Below are 18,645 nucleotides of genomic sequence, written 5' to 3'. Positions count from 1 at the left end.
AAAACTTGCATGTCATACACTTGGGTCAAATCATTACAATAGTGCCTTGACCCCATGGGGATGCTGTTTCGTTCGGCTGTATTCATGTGTATCGTTGAATGACAGTTCAACTTGAACTTGCAATGTACAGCGTGAAACAATGAGAGTGCAGAATAAAGTAGAGATCAAAATCAGATTTATAAGCGCTGATTGATATGTTATTAAATTTGTTACTTTGCAGCAGCAGTACCGTGCAATAAATAAAATATGTAAATTATAATAAATATATTTAAACATTAATGCAAAAAGTACTTTCCTGTCCTGATATTTAGAAATAAATATAAAGTTTGTAAAAGTTATCAATGTCCACAAAAATAAACTATAGAACACTTCGCTCAACATGATTTTTGGATTTGTTTGTTAATGTCAGCTGCTTGATAAGGAAAGCCCAAACCAAGAGCATCTCTCATTAAAAAGAAAAGTTGCATTTGATCTGAGATGGGGTCAGCCACGGCATTTCCATCAAAGCGGATTTCATTGTGGAAAAAGTAATTGGCATACTTTTACGGGTTTGTTCAGGAAGAGTCCAAAAAATTGAAAATTAAATGTATTGTAATTCTCATAAATGCTGCTGCCCAAGAACCTCGTGGTACACTAAAGCAGTTGAACACGGGATGGTGCGTCAACTGTGGGTATCATTTGTGTCCAAGCAATGTTTTGTACATTGTCAGTCACTAGCTGACTTGTAAGAGCATAATACTTAAAGCTTCATAATGTGGTTATTTCCCACAGGATCTCAATAGTACATTGAATCTTGGTGGTAGGATTAGTTTCAACTTTTTTGATTTGTCAGCCAAATGCTTTGTAAGCAAGTAACAGAATTTGTTGTCTTGCAGAGCTCTTGGCTTTTTGTAAAACGTCATGGGGCCAGTCCTCATTAGAACTAGAGCATACTGATGATGAGAGAGGGGTTGCTGGAGATACCAGGTTTGACATTTATCCTTAGGCACTTGTGCTAAATGCATGGCAGAGGGTGGCTGGATACTGTAATCCAAAATTTGGGGTCTGATGACTTCAGTGGATTTGAATTCTGAAAGGAAGTGTAACGTGCAGTTGCTACCACATTGCACATTCTTGGCAGCCAGCCACAGATGCATTTCTATCCCATTGTGCTTTGAATGACACTGAAGGTCAAATGATTCTAGCATGGTTTCTGAAGTGGTGCAGTAACCCGAGTGTTCTAACTACCTATTCATCCGTCAAAGAATGCCACCAAAGTAAGTTGGCTGGCCATTTATCTTGGCAGCTGATTGTGAGAACTTGCTGAAGTAATTTGTCTGAGAGATTTTCTGTGGGAATTATGCTTCAAATGCTGATAATTAGCAGTAAAGTTCATGGGGATGTCCTAACAATGTAAATTTTGCTATCTAAGTTTTCTTTTGAAGTCTGCACCTGGATTGAGGATAAAAATAAGGCACTGTTATACTTGCATGTCATGTTTTCAACACTGCCCTAAACAGAATTATTGGAAAACAGTAAGAATATAAGAAAACATGTTGTATTGACTCATAATCTGTTTTGCTTTTTTTAAAAAGAGATGTCAGCTCTTGTTGCACTTAGGAAACGAGCTCAGGGTGAAAAACCACTAGCTGGAGCTAAAATTGTCGGCTGTACCCACATCACTGCCCAAACAGCGGTAAGCAATGTGCATAATAGTGGCATTTTAAATGGGTGACTTTGAGGGTAGTTCTTTCAGCTTGTTTGCCAAGAGAATGAGAATTTGGAATTCTCTACCCCAGAGATTTGTGGAAGTGGATTCATTACACATATTCAAGGAAAAGTTTGCCAGACATTTGAAATATAAGAAAGTATTTGGGTGTCGCGACTAGGAGAGAATGGTGCAACATTGGATCATCCATAACTCAGTAGAACTATGAAGCAAGCTTTGAGGGGCTGATTAACCTACCCATGTTTCATAGATTGCTGAGCTGATGCATTTCACAATACAAATCATTCAGTTAAATCAAAGAGTTGACATATTTATTTGCAAGGCCCAGGGAGAGTTTACTTGAGAATTACATTCTTTAGAAGCTGCAGACCAGCATGTATCTCTGCCCAGAAATGCTCAAACTGATTTTGTTTGCTTTTAAAACCTGATAGAACGAGGGAGAAATCTTATTGAAAGGCCTAGCTAGAGTGATTGTGTATAGGCTGTTGGGAGAGGCTAGGATCAGAGGGCACAGCCTCAGAATAGAAGGACATCCCTTTAGAATAGAGATGAGGAATTTCTTTAACCAGAGGGTGGTGAATCTGTGGAATTCATTGCCACTGATGGTTGTGGCACCAAATCATTGGGTGTATTTAAAGCAGAGACTGATAGGTTCTTGATTGGTAAGGGCATCAAAGGTAACGGAGAAGGCAGGAGAACAAGATTGGGAGGGAAAATAAATCAATCATGGGTGGATGGACTAATTCTGCTCCCATGTCTTATGGTTTTATGGTCTTATGGTCGCTTTGATGTTGAAAATAATGGACTGCATTATCTGCAGCGGTAAACAATCTAAAATTAGTCAGTGGGGTCAGAGGTAGAAGAAAATTCACTTAAAGCAATTGAATGTGGATGATAGAAGTTTAGAAAATTTATTACACTAAAATATAGGGTAGGCGGTCAGAATCTTTCTCATCAAAACAGCACTGTCAATACTGGAGGACATGGCTTCTGGCACTGGGGAGATAAAATTTAAGGGTTATTTATGCAGCAGCTTTATCTACACAGAGTGCAGTTGGTGCCTAGTGTATGTTGCTAGGTGTGTTGGTGGAAGCAGATACATGGTATTTAAAAAGCTTTTAGATGGGCACATGCATTTTCAGGAAATGGATTAATGTGGATGATGTGCAGGCAGAAGGTTTTGATTTAATTAGTTTGGCTCTAACATCATGGGCCAAAGGACCGTTTCCAACGCTCTACTGTTCTACGTAATTCTCTGTGTGGCACAATTAATATTAGCTCCTCTCTTATGTGCGTGTTGCAGGTCCTAATTGAAACTCTGGGAGCTCTTGGAGCACAGTGTCGCTGGGCTGCCTGTAACATCTACTCCACGCAGAATGAAGTTGCAGCTGCCCTTGCTGAGGCTGGTATGTTCATGTTTTAATTACACATTAGATCACACTTCAGTATTTTTCTTTTTATGCTGCCAGCTTGTGCATGCCTCATTACATCTCATGCTGTTTTTTTTAAGTCTGTAAACAGTGCCAGCTAAAGGTAGATTTGATTCTAACTTGGCTTCTTGTCAAATTTCAGCACTTGCTCTTTTCTGAAGATATTAATATCAATTGCTGAAATGCAGAGTCAGTGGAAACTCTGTGCCACCTTCGTTACAGTGGCCATTTTTCACGTGGTTCTTTTCCATGAGTTCTGGTGGTGACTCAACCATAATTCTGTATCAGCAGTGGACAGACTTCTGAATTCAGAATCAGGTTTATATTGCTGACATGTTGTAAAATGTGTTATGAGGCAGCAGTACAGTGCAATGCATAAAAAAAACTAAATTACAATAAAAAATTCAATGAAATAAGTAGTGCAAGAAGGACGGCGCGGTGGCATAGTGGTTAGCACAACGCTTTACAATACCAGCAATCCGGGTTCATTTCCCACCACTGTCTGTAGGGAGTTTGTACGTTCTCCCCATGACTGCGTGGATTTCCTCCAGGTGCTCTGGTTTTTTCCCACGTTCCAAAGACTTACCCGGTTGGTTAATCCGTCATTGTAAATTGTCCCATGATTAGCCTAGGACTAAATCAGGTGATTGCTTGGCAGCGCAGCTTGAGGGGCCTATTCCATGCTGTATCTCAATAAATAAATAAATTAGAGAGCAAATGTAATGAGTAATACATACAAATGCTGGAGGATCACAGGACGTCATGCAGCATCTATGGATAGGAACAAACAGCTGACATTTCGCGCCAAGACCCTTCATCGGGTCTTGATATGGATCTCATTTGGAGGGTATTTGCTTAATTTGCCAAGACTCACCACTGAGATAATCTTCGCTTGTTGTTGCTTTTTTCATACTCTTCCCATCCAACAGTTATTCAGGAAGGAGGCAAATTTAAAATGATATTGTTACTGGGTGTGCAAGATTGACAGGATACAGTTGCAGCATCAGTTAAGGTCTGGGTAGTCTCCAGCCCCTTGGTATGAACATCGAATTCTCCAGCCTCTTGGAATGAACATCAAATTCTCCAACTTCCGGTAATTCCCTCCCTCTCCCTTCCCCCAACCCACTTTCACTGTGCCTCCTCTTCCAGCTGCCTATCACCTCTCTCATGATTCTGCCTTCTTCTATTACCCATAGTGCTTTCCCCTTACATTCCTTCTTCACCTTTCCTGCCTTTTGCCTCCCTGCTGGCAGCTGTGCCATATTTTTTCCATTTCTTGATAGTTGACTTAACTGTACTCTGAAGGATATTCAATGTCTTGAAAATTTCCTTGTATTCATCTCCTGACCTTGTGCTTTTCAGTTACCTTTTCAGGGAGTTGCTAGGAGTGTTCTTTTGTCTTCGTGGTGTGGTTTTTGCCAGGATACTGACTGACCAGCATTTGGACCTTCCAGATACAGTTGTATTTTTACCGCAATCAATTGAAACACCTTGACTGCACACAGGCCTCCAAGACCAGATCTCCATTTAACTCATTATGTGTCCTCTGAACTAATTGGCTGCACCAGTGATAATTTGGTGTGTCTTATTAAAGGGGGGCGGGGGGTGAATACTTATGCAATCAATTAGTTTGTGTTTTGTATTTATAGTTAATTTACACTATGACACAAGAGCCTTTTTCTGTTGTTCAGAGTCAAAATAAGCCAAATGAAAATCATTGCGATTCAATGTTGTACATAATAAAACATGATAACTTTTGGGGGGGGGGCTATTACTTTTTTTAGGCACTGTACCTGTACCTAGTGACATTTTAGAAACCAATTTTGTCTAAGAACATTGAAATTTGTCACAGTCAGGAAACTTTAAACCACATTTTGCCCATACTGTGTACATGTCTCTTAAGAGACCATAAGATGCAGGAGTAGAATCATGCCATTTGGCCCATCAAGTCTCTTTCACCTTTCCATCATGGCTAATTTATTACCCCTCTTAATCCCATTCTCCTGCCTTCTCTCTGTAACGTTTGGCTGACTAATCAAGAACCTATTAACCTTCAATGGAAATATACCCAGCAACTTGGCCTGCACTGCTTTCTATGGCAATGAATTTCAGATTCACCAGCCTACTGGCTAAAGGAATTTCTTCTCATTTCTATTCTAAAGGGGCATCCTTCTATTCTGAGGCTGTGCTTATTCAGTTATGATGAAGTTATTGCTGCTTTTACCACCCTGATGCCTTGTGCATGGGTAGTTTATGTAATATTGTTTGAATGCTTTAAAACTAACCTCACCACTGCTTTTGCCCAAGACCACGAGCAATTGTAGAAGGTTGTGAACACAACCTATTCTGTCATGAAAACCAACTTCTCTTCTGTGGATTCTGTCCATTCTTCCTGCTGCCTCAAGGAAACAGCCATCTAATTCCAGGAACCCTCCCATCCCGGCCATTCCCTCTTCTCCCCTCTTGCATTGGACAGAAGGTATAAAATGCCTGATAGGATGAACCACAAGACTCAAAAACACCTCCTATCCAATGTTTTCAGACTTAAGCGGACTTCTCATACACCAAAAGATGAACTCTTGGTCTCCTAATCTACCTGAGTGTGGCTTTTGCATTTAATTTGTATACTTCTAATTAGGTATACCATCATTTGACTGGATTGCACACAAAACAAAACCTTTTTCATTTTATCTTAGTATATAACCATATAACAATTACAGCACGGAAACAGGCCATCTCGCCCCTTCTAGTCCATGCTGAACGCTCTACTCTCACCTAGTCCCACTGGCCTGCACTCAGCCCATAACCTTCCATTCCTTTCCTGTCCATATACCTATTCAATTTTACTTTAAATGACAATACCGAACCTGCCTCTACCACTTCTACTGGAAGCTCGTTCCACACAGCTACCACTCTCTGAGTAAAGAAGTTCACCCTCGTGTTACCCCTAAACTTTTGCCCCTTAACTCTCAACTCATGTCCTCTTGTTTGAATCCCCCCTACTCTCAATGGAAAAAGCCTATCCACGTCAACTCTATCTATCCCCCTCATAATTTTAAATACCTCTATCAAGTCCCCCCTCAACCTTCTACGCTCCAAAGAATAAAGACCTAACTTGTTCAACCTTTCCCTGTAACTTAGGTGCTGAAACCCAGGTAACATTCTAGTAAATCTTTTCTGGACTCTCTCTTATTTTGTTGACATCTTTCCTATAATTCGGTGACCAGAACTGTACACAATACTCCAAATTCAGCCTTACCAATTACCAATATGTGATAATAATGTCAATAACAGGTTTAAATGGATGTCAGGATCTAGTTATGTAGTTTAAGTAGAGATTTTATTGTGAGTAAAAGTTTAAGTAGGCTAAGTTTCTAATGCAAACTGTATTTTTTCCATCTAATGAATGGCTGTTAAATGAAACAGGTAATAAGTGACTTTCACCTATAGTTTTTCTAATAAGCCTTTAAGGATTTGAGAACAACTGGTTTTCCTTAAAAGATTTTTATCCAAGAGTTTTCTTGTGGTATTTATTAATGAAGTTTATTACTTTACTACAATTGAACATTTTTAAAATTTATCACCTTGTTTTAAAATTAACTGCTCAGTTCTGGATTCTAAGTTAAAATAATTCATAAATGCTATTAAATCAGGCTGGGTTGTTCATTGGTGACTACTGGGACTGGATGAAAGGATTTAAAAACTTTTCACCTTCAGCCTCTCCATACTACTTTGACTCAATAAGACTACAAGATACAAGAGTAAGATTAGGCTATTTGGCCCATCAAATCTATCATAAAACATTGTAGATATATTAAGAGGAATGCATGGTACTGGTAAATTATGGTTTATAATGTTTTCTTGTGAGAAATTTCAACGTTAATCATGTATACATTTTTTGTTTCTATAATGTCATTGGCTATGTGCAAATGGAAGCAGGACGGTAAGATTGCTAAAATACTCCCATCCATGACCTGAGCCTTTCCTATCTGCCCACAAGACTTATTAGAAAAACTATGGGTGAAAGTCACTTATTGCCAGTTTCATTTAACAGTTATTCATTGGATGGAAAAAAATACGGTTTGTGTTAGAAGCTTGGCCAACTTAAGCTTTTACTCACAATAAAATCTCTACTTAAACCACATAACCAGATCCTGACGTCCATTTAAACCTGTTACAGGCTTATTATTATCACATATACCAAGATAAAATGAAAAGGTTTTGTTTTGTGTGCCATACAGTCAAATGATGGTATACCTAATTAGAGGTGCACATGATTCATAGGGCTCCCTTCCCCCTCACAACAATTTGTTCTTGGCAAATCAGCTTGAAACTTATTACTTTTGCCCTTGAACTCTGTACCTAGCTTTTAATCCCTTTTAAGCTTGTTAAAGTTCAAAGCTATCTTTTACCAAATTGCTTTTTTTTTCTGTAATCCCCTCCAGGATTTGCTGTGTTTGCTTGGAAGGGCGAGTCAGAAGATGATTTCTGGTGGTGCATCGATTGCTGTGTGAACATGAACGGCTGGCAACCAAATATGGTAAATGAGCCTGAGGGTGGTCTGTATTGGTACCTTAGTCATTGTCCTCCAAACCATTCCATCCACCTGCAACTCTGTTTAGGATCATTGCTCCAAAATTTCTTCCTTTTTAATAGTAGCTTTTATCTTTAATCAGCTCCACAATCAAAGGAAGCAGTTGTTCCTTGTTCACCCTTAATTGTACTTGGCAAATGATAATTTGATGATTATGGCAGTCCTTAAATTAGACCACATGTTGGAAATAGTCCCAGAGTTTGAAAACTCTTGTGGCAGCCAATGATGTCCATCAATCCCGGTTTGAAAGGATTTTATATGATATGTCACACACTTTTATACACTGTACATTGTATGATTGACTGAGGCATAGCCAATTTTTAACATAGAATTGTCATTTACCTTTGTACCCAAGGAGACCTTTTGCTATATTTGTAATGACTGTTGCCTTTTTACATTAAGACTTACTTTCTTGAACAATTTTTCATAATGCTGAAGTTAAAAATGAAGGTGCTTTGTACCTCCATTGAGTAGATTTGTAAGAAACACTGCCACAAGAAATCAGCATCCATCACAAGGACCCACCCCCCCTCCAATCTAGGCCATGCTCTCTACTCACAACTACCAGGAGGTACAAAAGCCTCACATCACCCGATTCAGGACCAGTTATTATCCTACATCCATCTGGCTCCTGAACCACCGTGGATATCTTCATTCACCACTACTCTGAACTGATTGTACAACCTACACACTCACTTTCAAGGACTCTTTACTACTCGTCTCTTTATTTTTATTTGCACAGTTTGTCATCTTTTGCACATTTGTAGTTTGGTTTTTGTCTACGTATAGTTTTTCATAAAATTCCATTGTGATTTTTTTCCCAGTAAATGCCTGCAAGAAAATTAATGTCAAGGTGGTATATGGTAACTTAAACATATCTTGATAATAAATTTACTTTGAAGCTTGAACTTGATGCTGTGGAGTTACTACTTTTCAGCTTCCATCAGCATTTCCTATCAAGAGTTCAAGCCACAAATTGGGGCTATTTCTGTACTCAGAATCCAGAGCTTTAAAGTAAATTATATGTTATTGCCCAAACCTTAACCGGTGTTAGGAGTGGCTGAGTGGGAAGCTTTTTAGTTTGGAATGACAACTTTGGACACAAGGGACTTTGTCTTTATTTTGTAGTAATTGCTATCGTTCTTGTTTAAAAATGTGTATGTTTAGTTTACATTTTTCTTGTGAGTATTCTACTGTATATGTGAAAGCAGCACCTCATTATCCTGCTCTTTGGAGCCTCAATCTTCAAGCCTTCATTTGCACTCCATTCGAGGCCTCTTCAACTCATGTTCTCAGATTATTTATTTACTTATTATTAGTATTATTTGTTTTGTATTTGCACAGTTTGTCTTTTACACATTGGTTGGTTTTAATCGTTTTGTGTAGTTTTTCATAGATTCTACTGTATTCCTTTGTTCCACTGTGAATGCCTACAAGGAAATGAATCTCGGTAGTATGTAGTGTGCATACTTTGATAATAAATTTACTTTGAATGTTGACTCCACCCCAGGCAAATTCTGGAAAGGGAACAAAAGTTTGGAGGCTCATGTTTCTTTATAGCAGGGAATAAGCAAAGTGACTACCATATAATGCAGGGGTCAGGGGACAAGTTCAACAGCTACATTACAACTAATTTTACAACCCACCTTCATACAGCAGTTTCCCTGGCATCCACACCCATTTTCAACATTTGGATTCATAATGTACCACAGAACCAAGCCAGTACTATTTGCCTGTGTTTGGCCCATATTCCTCTGAACCTCTTCTGTCCAAGTACATGGCTTTTAAATATCGTAACTGTACCCAGTACTACCGACTCTTTACACATACTCAACATCCTTTGTGAGAGGAAAGTTTCCCTTCGGGTTACTTTTAAATCTTTCCCCTTTTATCTTAAATCTATACCCTTTATTTTTATACTCCACTCCCCCAACCCCCCACGATTTTGTATAACTCTAAAGTCACCCTTCATTTTTCTATGCTCCATGGAAAAGTATCTCCTTATGACTGAAACCCTTCAGCCCCAGTAACGTCCTCAAGAACCTAGTCTGCCCTCTTTCCAGCTGAATAATGCCCTTCCTGTAACTGGGCCCTGGTTTCTGTAACCCACATTTAGAATTCAGCACTGGTCCTCATTCAGAATCTCCTCAGAACTGGCACTATTATCCTAAGGTCGAGCTCGTTCTGCTGGGATCATTGCTGCCTCCCTGTGGCCATTCATTGAAAATTCAGTCTCTCTGTGGGTTGGCCCTCATGCAAGCTAACTCTTCCCTGGGTTAGTGTATTTATTAGAGGTTATGCTGTATTCATGTAAAAACAAAAGTAGAGAAAATGAAGTGATATTTTGGAATCTTGTATTTGTTATATAATTTATTTTAAAATTCTAACTACTGTATTCTGTATATATCGCTTTTCATTTAAAATTGAAAGATGCTTTAAAATGGCCACTCAATTGCTAAAGATGGAATTTAAAACAGTGCCGGTTATGAAAAAATCGCATCCTGAGAACAATATTACACAGTAACTTATTATAGCTTGTATAACCATTAACATTTCCAAAATTGTCAATGGCAGAGAAGTTGATTATATAGAAGAGTGACCTTTAAGATAATGCCGGTTTATATTTGGAGAACATCTTATCTCACAGAATTGTTTTATGGGATCCAAATAGAGCCTTGTTAATGAACACCTTGGAAAATAAAGCGTGGAAAATTTAACTTTTCCTTCTCTGCTCTATCACTTAACCTTCAGATAATTGTGCTTATTAAGCTAACTCAATGATACCCAAGCAAAGTCTAGTAATGTCGGAAGTTGAGTAAGTTTTTATTATGAGGTTGTCTCGAATAATAATGCTAGACTACAAAAGCAAAAAAACTATAAAGTTAGAAGCGCATGAATTGTGAGTTGGTTCCTTGACCCCTCAATTCTGTTCTGCTGCTGAATTAAGTCATTGCTGTGTGAAGTTAGACACTTGCATCTCTTAGATTAAACTGATTAACCCTTTAAGGAAGATGAGGGATTGTTCACCACACTAATTACCTCCAATTGTAAAAAAACTTAGCATTATGCACACTTGGAGATGAATGGCATCTTTACTCACATTATCGGCACTGAACCTGTTGGGTGCAGGTGAATACACAATCACTTACTTCTGACCTTATTAGCTGCTAAATTGATGTCTGCATTGGTGCAGCTTAATGAACCCATGCTGAGCTTGCCAATTTCATCTACTTTGCTTCCAACTTCCACCCTGCCCTTAAATTCATTTGGTACACTTCTGATACATCTTTACCCTTTGTTAATCTGTTTCTATCTCTGGAGACAAACTGTATAACAGCATCTTTTAAACCTACTGATTCCCAGGTTATCTTGACTATACCTCTTCCTACCTTGTCTCTTGTAAAAATTCTGTTCCATTTTCTTTGTCACCATCATATCTACTCCAACAACGTCAGTAAGACGAAAGAGCTGGTTGCGGACTTCAGGAAGGGTAAGACAAAAGAACATGTATCGATCCTCATAGAGGGATCAGAAGTGGAGAGTGTGAGTAGCTTCAAGTTCCTGGGTCTCTGAGGATCTAACCTGGTCCTGACACATTGATGTAGTCATAAAGAAGGCAAGACAGCGGCTATACTTCATTCGGAGTTTGAAGCGATTTGGCATGTGAACAAATACACTCAAAAACTTCTACAGTTGTACCGTGGAGAGCATTCTGACAGGTTGCATCACTGACTGGTATGGAGGGGCTACTGTACAGGACCAAAAGAAGCTGCAGAAGGTTGTAAATCTAGTCATCTTGGGCATTAGCCTACAAAGTACCCAGGACATCTTTAGGAAGCAGTGTCTCAGAAAGGCAGCGTCCATTATTAAAGACTCCAGCACCCAGGGCATGTCCTTTTCTCACTGTTACCATCAGGTATGAAATACAGAAACCTAAAGGCACACACTCAGCAATTCAGGAACAGCTTCTTCGCCCCGACATCAGATTTCTGAATGGACTTTGAAGCTTTGGACACTACCTCACTTTTTTAATATACAGTATTTCTGTTTTTGCACATTTTTAATAATCTATTCAATACAAATAATTGATTTACTTGTTTATTTATTATTATGTTTAATTTTATTTTTTTCTCTCTCTCTGATAGATTATGTATTGCATGAACTGCTGCTGCTAAGCTAACAAATTTCATGTCACATGCCGGTGATAATAAACCTGATTCTGATTCCTTTCCAGAACATCAGAAATGTCCTCCGTCAGAGACCAGGGTTTCCCTTCCGCCACCATTTGATGCTGTCCATTTCCCGGACGTTTGCACTCACACTATCTTCCCTCCGCCTTAACAAGGATAGTGTTCTACTTGCCTTCACCTCCCACTCTGAGCCTCCACATCCAACACATCAGTCTCCACTATTTCTGTCATCCTCAACGGCATCCTTTACTGCTTTCCGCAGGAATCACTCCCTCTGTGATTTCCTTGTTCAATCATTCCTCCCCACTGATTTCTCTCCTGGCACCTATCCCTGCAAGATGCCAAAGTGCTACACCTGCCCATTCACAACCTTCCTCACCTCCATTCTTGGCCCTAAACAGTCCTTCCAGTTGAGGCAAAACATTACTTGCAAATCTGGTAGGGTCTTCTATTGTATCTGGTGCTCCTGATTTAGTCTCCTCTACGTTGGTGAGACCTGACACAAATTGGGGGGAACTCTGCTCCATCTGCCAAAAGCTGAATTTCCCGGTGGCCAATTATTTTAATTCCTATCCTCATTCCTGTCCAACGGCACCTCGGGGTGGAGGAGCAACTCCTCATATTCTGTTTAGGTAGCCTCCAACCTGATGACCTGAACATTGTTTTCTCCTTCCAGTATTTTTTTCCTCTCCCCATTACACCTTTTTCTATTTCCCACTCTAGACTCCTCTTCCTGTCACCTCCCCCCAGCACCCCTCCTTGCTTTTTTCTCTTGGTCTATTCTCCTCTGCTATCATATTCCTTCTCCAGGCTTTTAGCTTTTTCACGCACCTAACTTTGCCTGTCACCTTCTAACTGGTCCTAGTTCCCCTCCGCTCACCTTATTCTGGCATTGTCTCCCTTCCTTCCCAGTCCTGAAGAAGGATTTTGCCTTGAAACGTTGACTGTATATTCATTTCCATAGATGCTGCCTGGCTTGTTGAGGTCCTTGAGCTTTTTTGTGTGTGTGTGTGTGTGTTGTTCTGGATTTCCAGCATCTGCAGAATCTCTTGTGTTCCTGATTACAGTTGCCGTTTTTCTGACTGCATTCTCATACAGAGCCATGGTATCTCTGGCTTCCATGACTGGTAGAGACCCTGCTGCTATCACTCAAGTTTTCATTAGGGAGCACATTGTTCCTTCTACCTGTTAATTCATTCGTCACTGAATCTGTCACCTCAGTAAGTTCAACCAGAACCAGCAAATGTACAAAAGCCCTCCCTACCATTGAGCACAGCAACACCCATCTTCATGACCCCCAACATTCAGGCCATCATGCTCTCTTCTCGCTGCTGTCATCAGAAGGAGGTCTCTCGCTACCAGATTCAGGAACAGTTATTACCCCTCAACCATCAGGCTCCTGAACCACCGTGGATAACTTCAGTCAGCTCAACTCTGACTGATTCTACAACCAATAGACTCACTTTCAAAGAATCTACAACTAAAGTTCTCTATTATTTATTTATTTTTTACTTTTTGTTGTATTTGAACAGGTTGTCTTCTTTTGCAAATTGGTTGTTCTTCAGTCTTTGTGTATAATTCCCCCCCGATGATTCTGTTGTATTTTTTTGTGAATGCCTGCAAGAAAATGGTAATTTATGGTGACACGTGTGTACTTCGATTTACTTTGAACTTTAAATGGCAATCACCTCTTTTGGACAATTCTAGTTTAAGATTCTTCCACAAGAGAGAGAAGGTGGTGTAGTCTATATAATTGTAATGCAATGGGAATCTTGGTCAGGGTTATATATCTAGTGTGAAAGCTTAAGTGGTTTTTACCTTGTGGCTTCTGTTTCTTGGGGCTGGTGGGTGGTTGGTGAAGTTAAGATAATTAAATATTTTGTCAGATTATTGGCGAAGTTGATGGTGTTTTTTCTTTCTTTTTGCTTTCTTCTAGATTCTGGATGATGGTGGAGATTTGACTCACTGGGTGTATAAGAAATATCCCAATGTGTTTAAGAAGATCAGAGGCATTGTAGAGGAAAGTGTAACAGGTGTTCACAGGTGGGAATAATTGAGATAAAAACATTCAATTTGGGTGACACAGCAGAGACCTGTAAGAATGTAGTTCAACTCCCACCACAGTCTTTACGGAGTTTGCGTGCTATCTCCGTGAGCACATGGGTGACTTCCGGGTGCTCACGTTTCCTCTGGTATTCCAAGAGGTACTGGTTAGAGTTAGCATGCCCACAGCTAACTTTCTTGGCATTGGAAACACGGTGCCACTTGTGGGGCTGCCCAGCACCATCCTCGCTGATTTGATTTGACACAAATGACTCATTTCACTATATGCGTGAAGTGCATGTGACAAATAGAGTTAACCTTTAATAAATAAAACTAGAATTTGCAGAGGTGTGCTCCACCAGACAAGGGACCTGTAGCAGCTTCAGAGTAGTGAAAATACATAAGCTGTGTTGTACATTTTAATTAGGTGCCAGTCCAGGACGTGCTTTCACATTAACATTATACTATCAGCGTGCATTGTAAGTTAGAAACATGGTCTTGAATTAAAGTTCTTTTTTGTCTTATTAATTGCAGATTGTATCAGTTGTCCAAAGCAGGCAAGCTCTGTGTCCCAGCCATGAATGTAAATGACTCTGTTACCAAACAAAAGTTTGATAATCTCTACTGCTGCAGAGAATCCATCTTAGATGGGTAAGGTTGTAACAATTTTGTTTGGATATTTTGCATTTTACTGATACAATTAGAGAAACCGCTTCCTAAATTTCATTAGCAATTGCTTACATCTTACAAATTGATGCACTTAATGCAGAGTTTTGCCAATTTTAACTACCCTTATGAGGTTGCAGCACACATATTCCACTCTTTCGTATACAGGATGTAAAATCAAATCAAGTTTAATTATCATTCAAACCATGCATAGATACAGCTGAACGTGACAGAGTTCTGGGGCCAGGGTGTAAAACATTCAAAATAGCAAGCAAACATTCAAAAATAACGAGTAACATAATTCAAAATATCTAGTAACGAAGCATATTCACTTGAGGAAATAAAACGTATATTGTCAGGACCCTGAGGGGCAATGTTCACCAATCAATGGTACATTCTCCCAGCAGTGTACAGTTGCACACAATCCAGCCTGTCATTACACTGCTTGAACACAGGAGGGCAGCACCAATTGACGAGCCCAGGCCCCAGCTCAGTTTAAGCAGACTATAGCAGGGGTCACCTTTTTCCACCGTGGACCGGTTTAAGATTGACAATATTCTTGTGGACCGGCTGACAGGGGGGTTTGGGGTGTTAATCACAACCAGAATATAGATGATAGTCAACTATAAGTCACTTATAAGTAGCTAATACACTGAATTTCGTTTCTAAAAGGGTTTATCTAACGAATTTAATATTAAGCATACCGCATATTTTCCTCACATGAACATAGTGATAAGTCAATTATAACTCACTTATAAGTCAATAACATCATAACATTTTAAGTAACGTTTGGATATTAAACACACAGTGCATATTTTCCTCATATGAACATATAAAATCATTGCAACACACCAGTGAGAGGACAGGGTAAGGGCCAGAGGTCTCCGTACTGGGGCCGTGGCGGTTGCAGTCCGGAGAGAGCGACCGACCGAGCGAGGAGTGCGACAGGGCGTGTCCCTGCCCTCCTTGTAGGTAGGTAGGATCCATCGGTGGACAGGACAAAAGTTTGGCTGGAGGGATGACTTTCAGCAGATAGCAGCGAGGTAGCTGCCCTGCTACTTATGAAACCCTGAACCAGATTTAGGTCGTCTGCGAATATTTTAGCACTGGGTTCCCCAGGAACATTCAGTGTGCTAAACAGGTTTGGAGGCAGCGCCCATCTGTCTGCGCTCCAGGCCAGTAGCAACGGCACTTCCTGCCGGCCGCGCAAGGCGGCTGGTTACCCGAGGCCAACCAGTGATCCCTGGCGCTAGGGTATCACTGCATTTAGGCGACTGATGACCTTGCATGCGTTCAAATTCAACAGTGGGGTGTGACAGGGAATGAGGAAAGGTGCAGCTGACTCGTAACATTTCATATTGACAAATCATATCGTTTCCTCGTGGCCCGGTACCGTTCTGCGGCCTGGTGGTTGGGGACCACTGCACTATAGCACTTCAGTGGGTCTGCAATAGTAGGCAAGCCTGAGGCTTAAGGCCCAATTGTCACTACAACTGAAGCTATACAGCTCCTATGTCGACTGTCCCTCCACAAGACAAGGGTAACAGACCTGCGGCAACTCGCATAATCTTTGTCCACAGAGTCTTGCGATCGCAAGTGAAGTGTCCAAGACAATCTCCCACGGTTATACTGCACCTACACCGATGCTTCCGAGTAGCGGGCTTCAACATGGTCTGCAGACAGATAGCTCCTCTGTACCCAAACTGGTTCCTCTGATCAATGAGCAGCTCACTGATGCAGTGCCCCTGCGCTGTACCTAATGTCCGCGAAGTAGAATTGTCTTTGGATCTTAAAAAACATATTTTTCAAAGCAAAAAGTACCTTTTGTTTGGCCCCCAAGAGGCTGCTTTGTTTGTATGCTCCGCCATCTTACCGGAAGTATGTACAGCCTCAGTTGTAGCGAGAACCAGACCTCAGGTCTCAGGCTTGCCTGCTGCTGCTGCAGTTGAGAGGATCTTGCTTTTTGCTTTTGATTCCTTCCGCTAAGCAACCATTACGTGTTCACCATTAATAAATCCATGGAATATGTTTTCTATTTAGGGTTAGAGCATCCAAGCATACCTTTTCACGAAGAACTACTGAAACTCCTGGTTCAATATGTGTTTTGCAGTACCACTGAATCCTTCTGTAAGGATAGTTACCTATCTTTGTTTTAGTTCTTAGGACTTAAAGCAGACTTGTCAATCTGATTTTGAATAAGTTAAGCTTTGCTCTTCTTGTAAAACTCATAATCAGTAAATCTCATGTTCCGTTCTAGGTTAAAGCGAACAACAGACGTCATGTTTGGTGGAAAGCAAGTTATTGTCTGTGGGTATGGAGAGGTAATGTCACAACAATGACCTCAAATAGAAACTTTTTGCCTAAAAGGTCTTTTATTTACCAATGAGTTTGTGACTTAAACCTTGAATATTTCATTCCATTTTATTCCAAGCAAGTAACCATGCACAAACACCAATAAATGACTCGTAAGCCATTCTGAAACTCATTACTGTCAGAGTGTTGATTGAGATTCTGTCATTGTTGCTGGATCTGTTTCTCATGAATGCAAAGTGAATTAATTTCTCAACAATATAATATTATGAATCATTATTTCCTGGTAGTAAAAGTGACCAGTTTTCACAGAAGTATAAAAAATGCATTATGCATTACATTTCCCTGTACTCCTGCAAATGTGATAGTGAAATTACCTGATTAGTTATTTTGTTAAAAATGTGCTTGAAGGATTTGATGCTTACTCAGTCAGCCTCATTTTCGATGCCACCTTGCAAACGAGAAGGCTTTAGCAATACCTAATATTTCTCTTGGGTGGCAGGGTGAAGGTACGTTTCTACCAAAGGAGGTGTAAGACGCTCCTTCCCCTCCACTAGCCTGGGCAAGGTGTAGCACCTGCTTTAAACCACCCCGCCCAGTGAGGATCACGCGAAGCCATGGGAGCTGGTGGTGGATGGTCGTATGAGCAGCTGGTGCATATCACAAGTCCTGGCTATGTGGACACTGATGCCAGTGAGATAATCTCTGAAGAGTATTGATAATGTCTGGGGTCACCCTTGAAAAGACTACCCAGAAGAAGGCAATGGCAAACCACTTCTGTAGAAAAATTTGCCAAGAATTTGGAAAGACTGTGATCGCCCACGTCATACAACACATTTTCTGGTCAAGATGGCGCCTGTGTACAGTGCTCCTCCAATCAACATCTGGATAGATCATGAAACCATATATTTCATTTCTTTTATGTTTGCTTTTCGTCTTGAATATGATTCTGGAGCTGTTGGAGCTTGTGATTTGCACTTTGGAGATCGTTTTGGTGTTTCAGCACTCTGCAGTCTCTGAGGGGCTTCCAGGAGGCAGAAGCAGCATGCAAGATCCTCGTCGCAAGAAGGCTGCGAGCTGTTGTACGACTCCATTTTGCAAATTAAAGCAGCGAGGGAGATTGAGACACTTGCTGCCTGCCTTTTCATTGATGGGGGATCACTCTGCTGCTGGAGAGAGGAAACTGCTTTTTTTAAATTGCTAATGAGATCACCCTGCTGCTGGAGAGGGGAGAGTGCCTTTTTATTGCTGGTGTGATCACTCTGCGACGGAGAGGGGAGACTACCTTTTTTTTAAATCACTGGTTGAGATCGCTCTGCTGTGGAGAGGGAGAAATTTGCCCAGATTTTCTGCATTTTGAACGTGGACTTGGACTGTGAACTTTTTTTTTCAGTCTTATGGTTTTTTTTGTGTTCTATGTTTTTTCAACCCATCTTTCTCAGTTTGTTTGTGTGTGGGGCTGGGGGTTTGGGGGTCAATGTGCCTGTTCCTTGTGCAGGGAGAAGGGAATTGGCAGTTGATGAACGTGCAGCCGTTCTTTTCTTTCTTGGTTTAGTGGCTACCTGGAGAAGAAAAACTTCAGAGCTGTATAGTTTGGTAGTAAATGAACCTTTTAAAACTTTGAACAGCACATAATGAACAAATATTTCTCTTGTGGAACAGACGTTTTCCTCTTCTGTGTACTCTAATTTATCTGGAGAGCAC

The 18,645-nt window shown here is 40.4% G+C and overlaps 1 protein-coding gene across 3 annotated transcripts in view; it reads left to right on the top strand.

Moving 5' to 3' along the window:
* The window catches only part of LOC140717299 (S-adenosylhomocysteine hydrolase-like protein 1), a 90,998-nt gene that overhangs the window by 54,171 nt on the left and 18,182 nt on the right, over positions 1–18,645 (top strand). For all 3 annotated transcript variants that reach the window (XM_073030745.1, XM_073030747.1, XM_073030746.1), the window contains exons 4-9: positions 1,575–1,675; positions 3,012–3,114; positions 7,584–7,678; positions 13,859–13,965; positions 14,500–14,616; positions 16,889–16,952. In XM_073030745.1, the coding sequence (XP_072886846.1) occupies positions 1,575–1,675; positions 3,012–3,114; positions 7,584–7,678; positions 13,859–13,965; positions 14,500–14,616; positions 16,889–16,952 (587 nt within the window). The remainder of the gene's footprint in view (positions 1–1,574; positions 1,676–3,011; positions 3,115–7,583; positions 7,679–13,858; positions 13,966–14,499; positions 14,617–16,888; positions 16,953–18,645) is intronic.

This window comes from Hemitrygon akajei, chromosome 27, assembly GCF_048418815.1.
Source record: "Hemitrygon akajei chromosome 27, sHemAka1.3, whole genome shotgun sequence".
Classification (NCBI taxonomy): domain Eukaryota; kingdom Metazoa; phylum Chordata; class Chondrichthyes; order Myliobatiformes; family Dasyatidae; genus Hemitrygon; species Hemitrygon akajei.
Note: the sequence above shows the minus strand (reverse complement) of the source record. Positions and strands in the feature narration are given on the sequence as shown.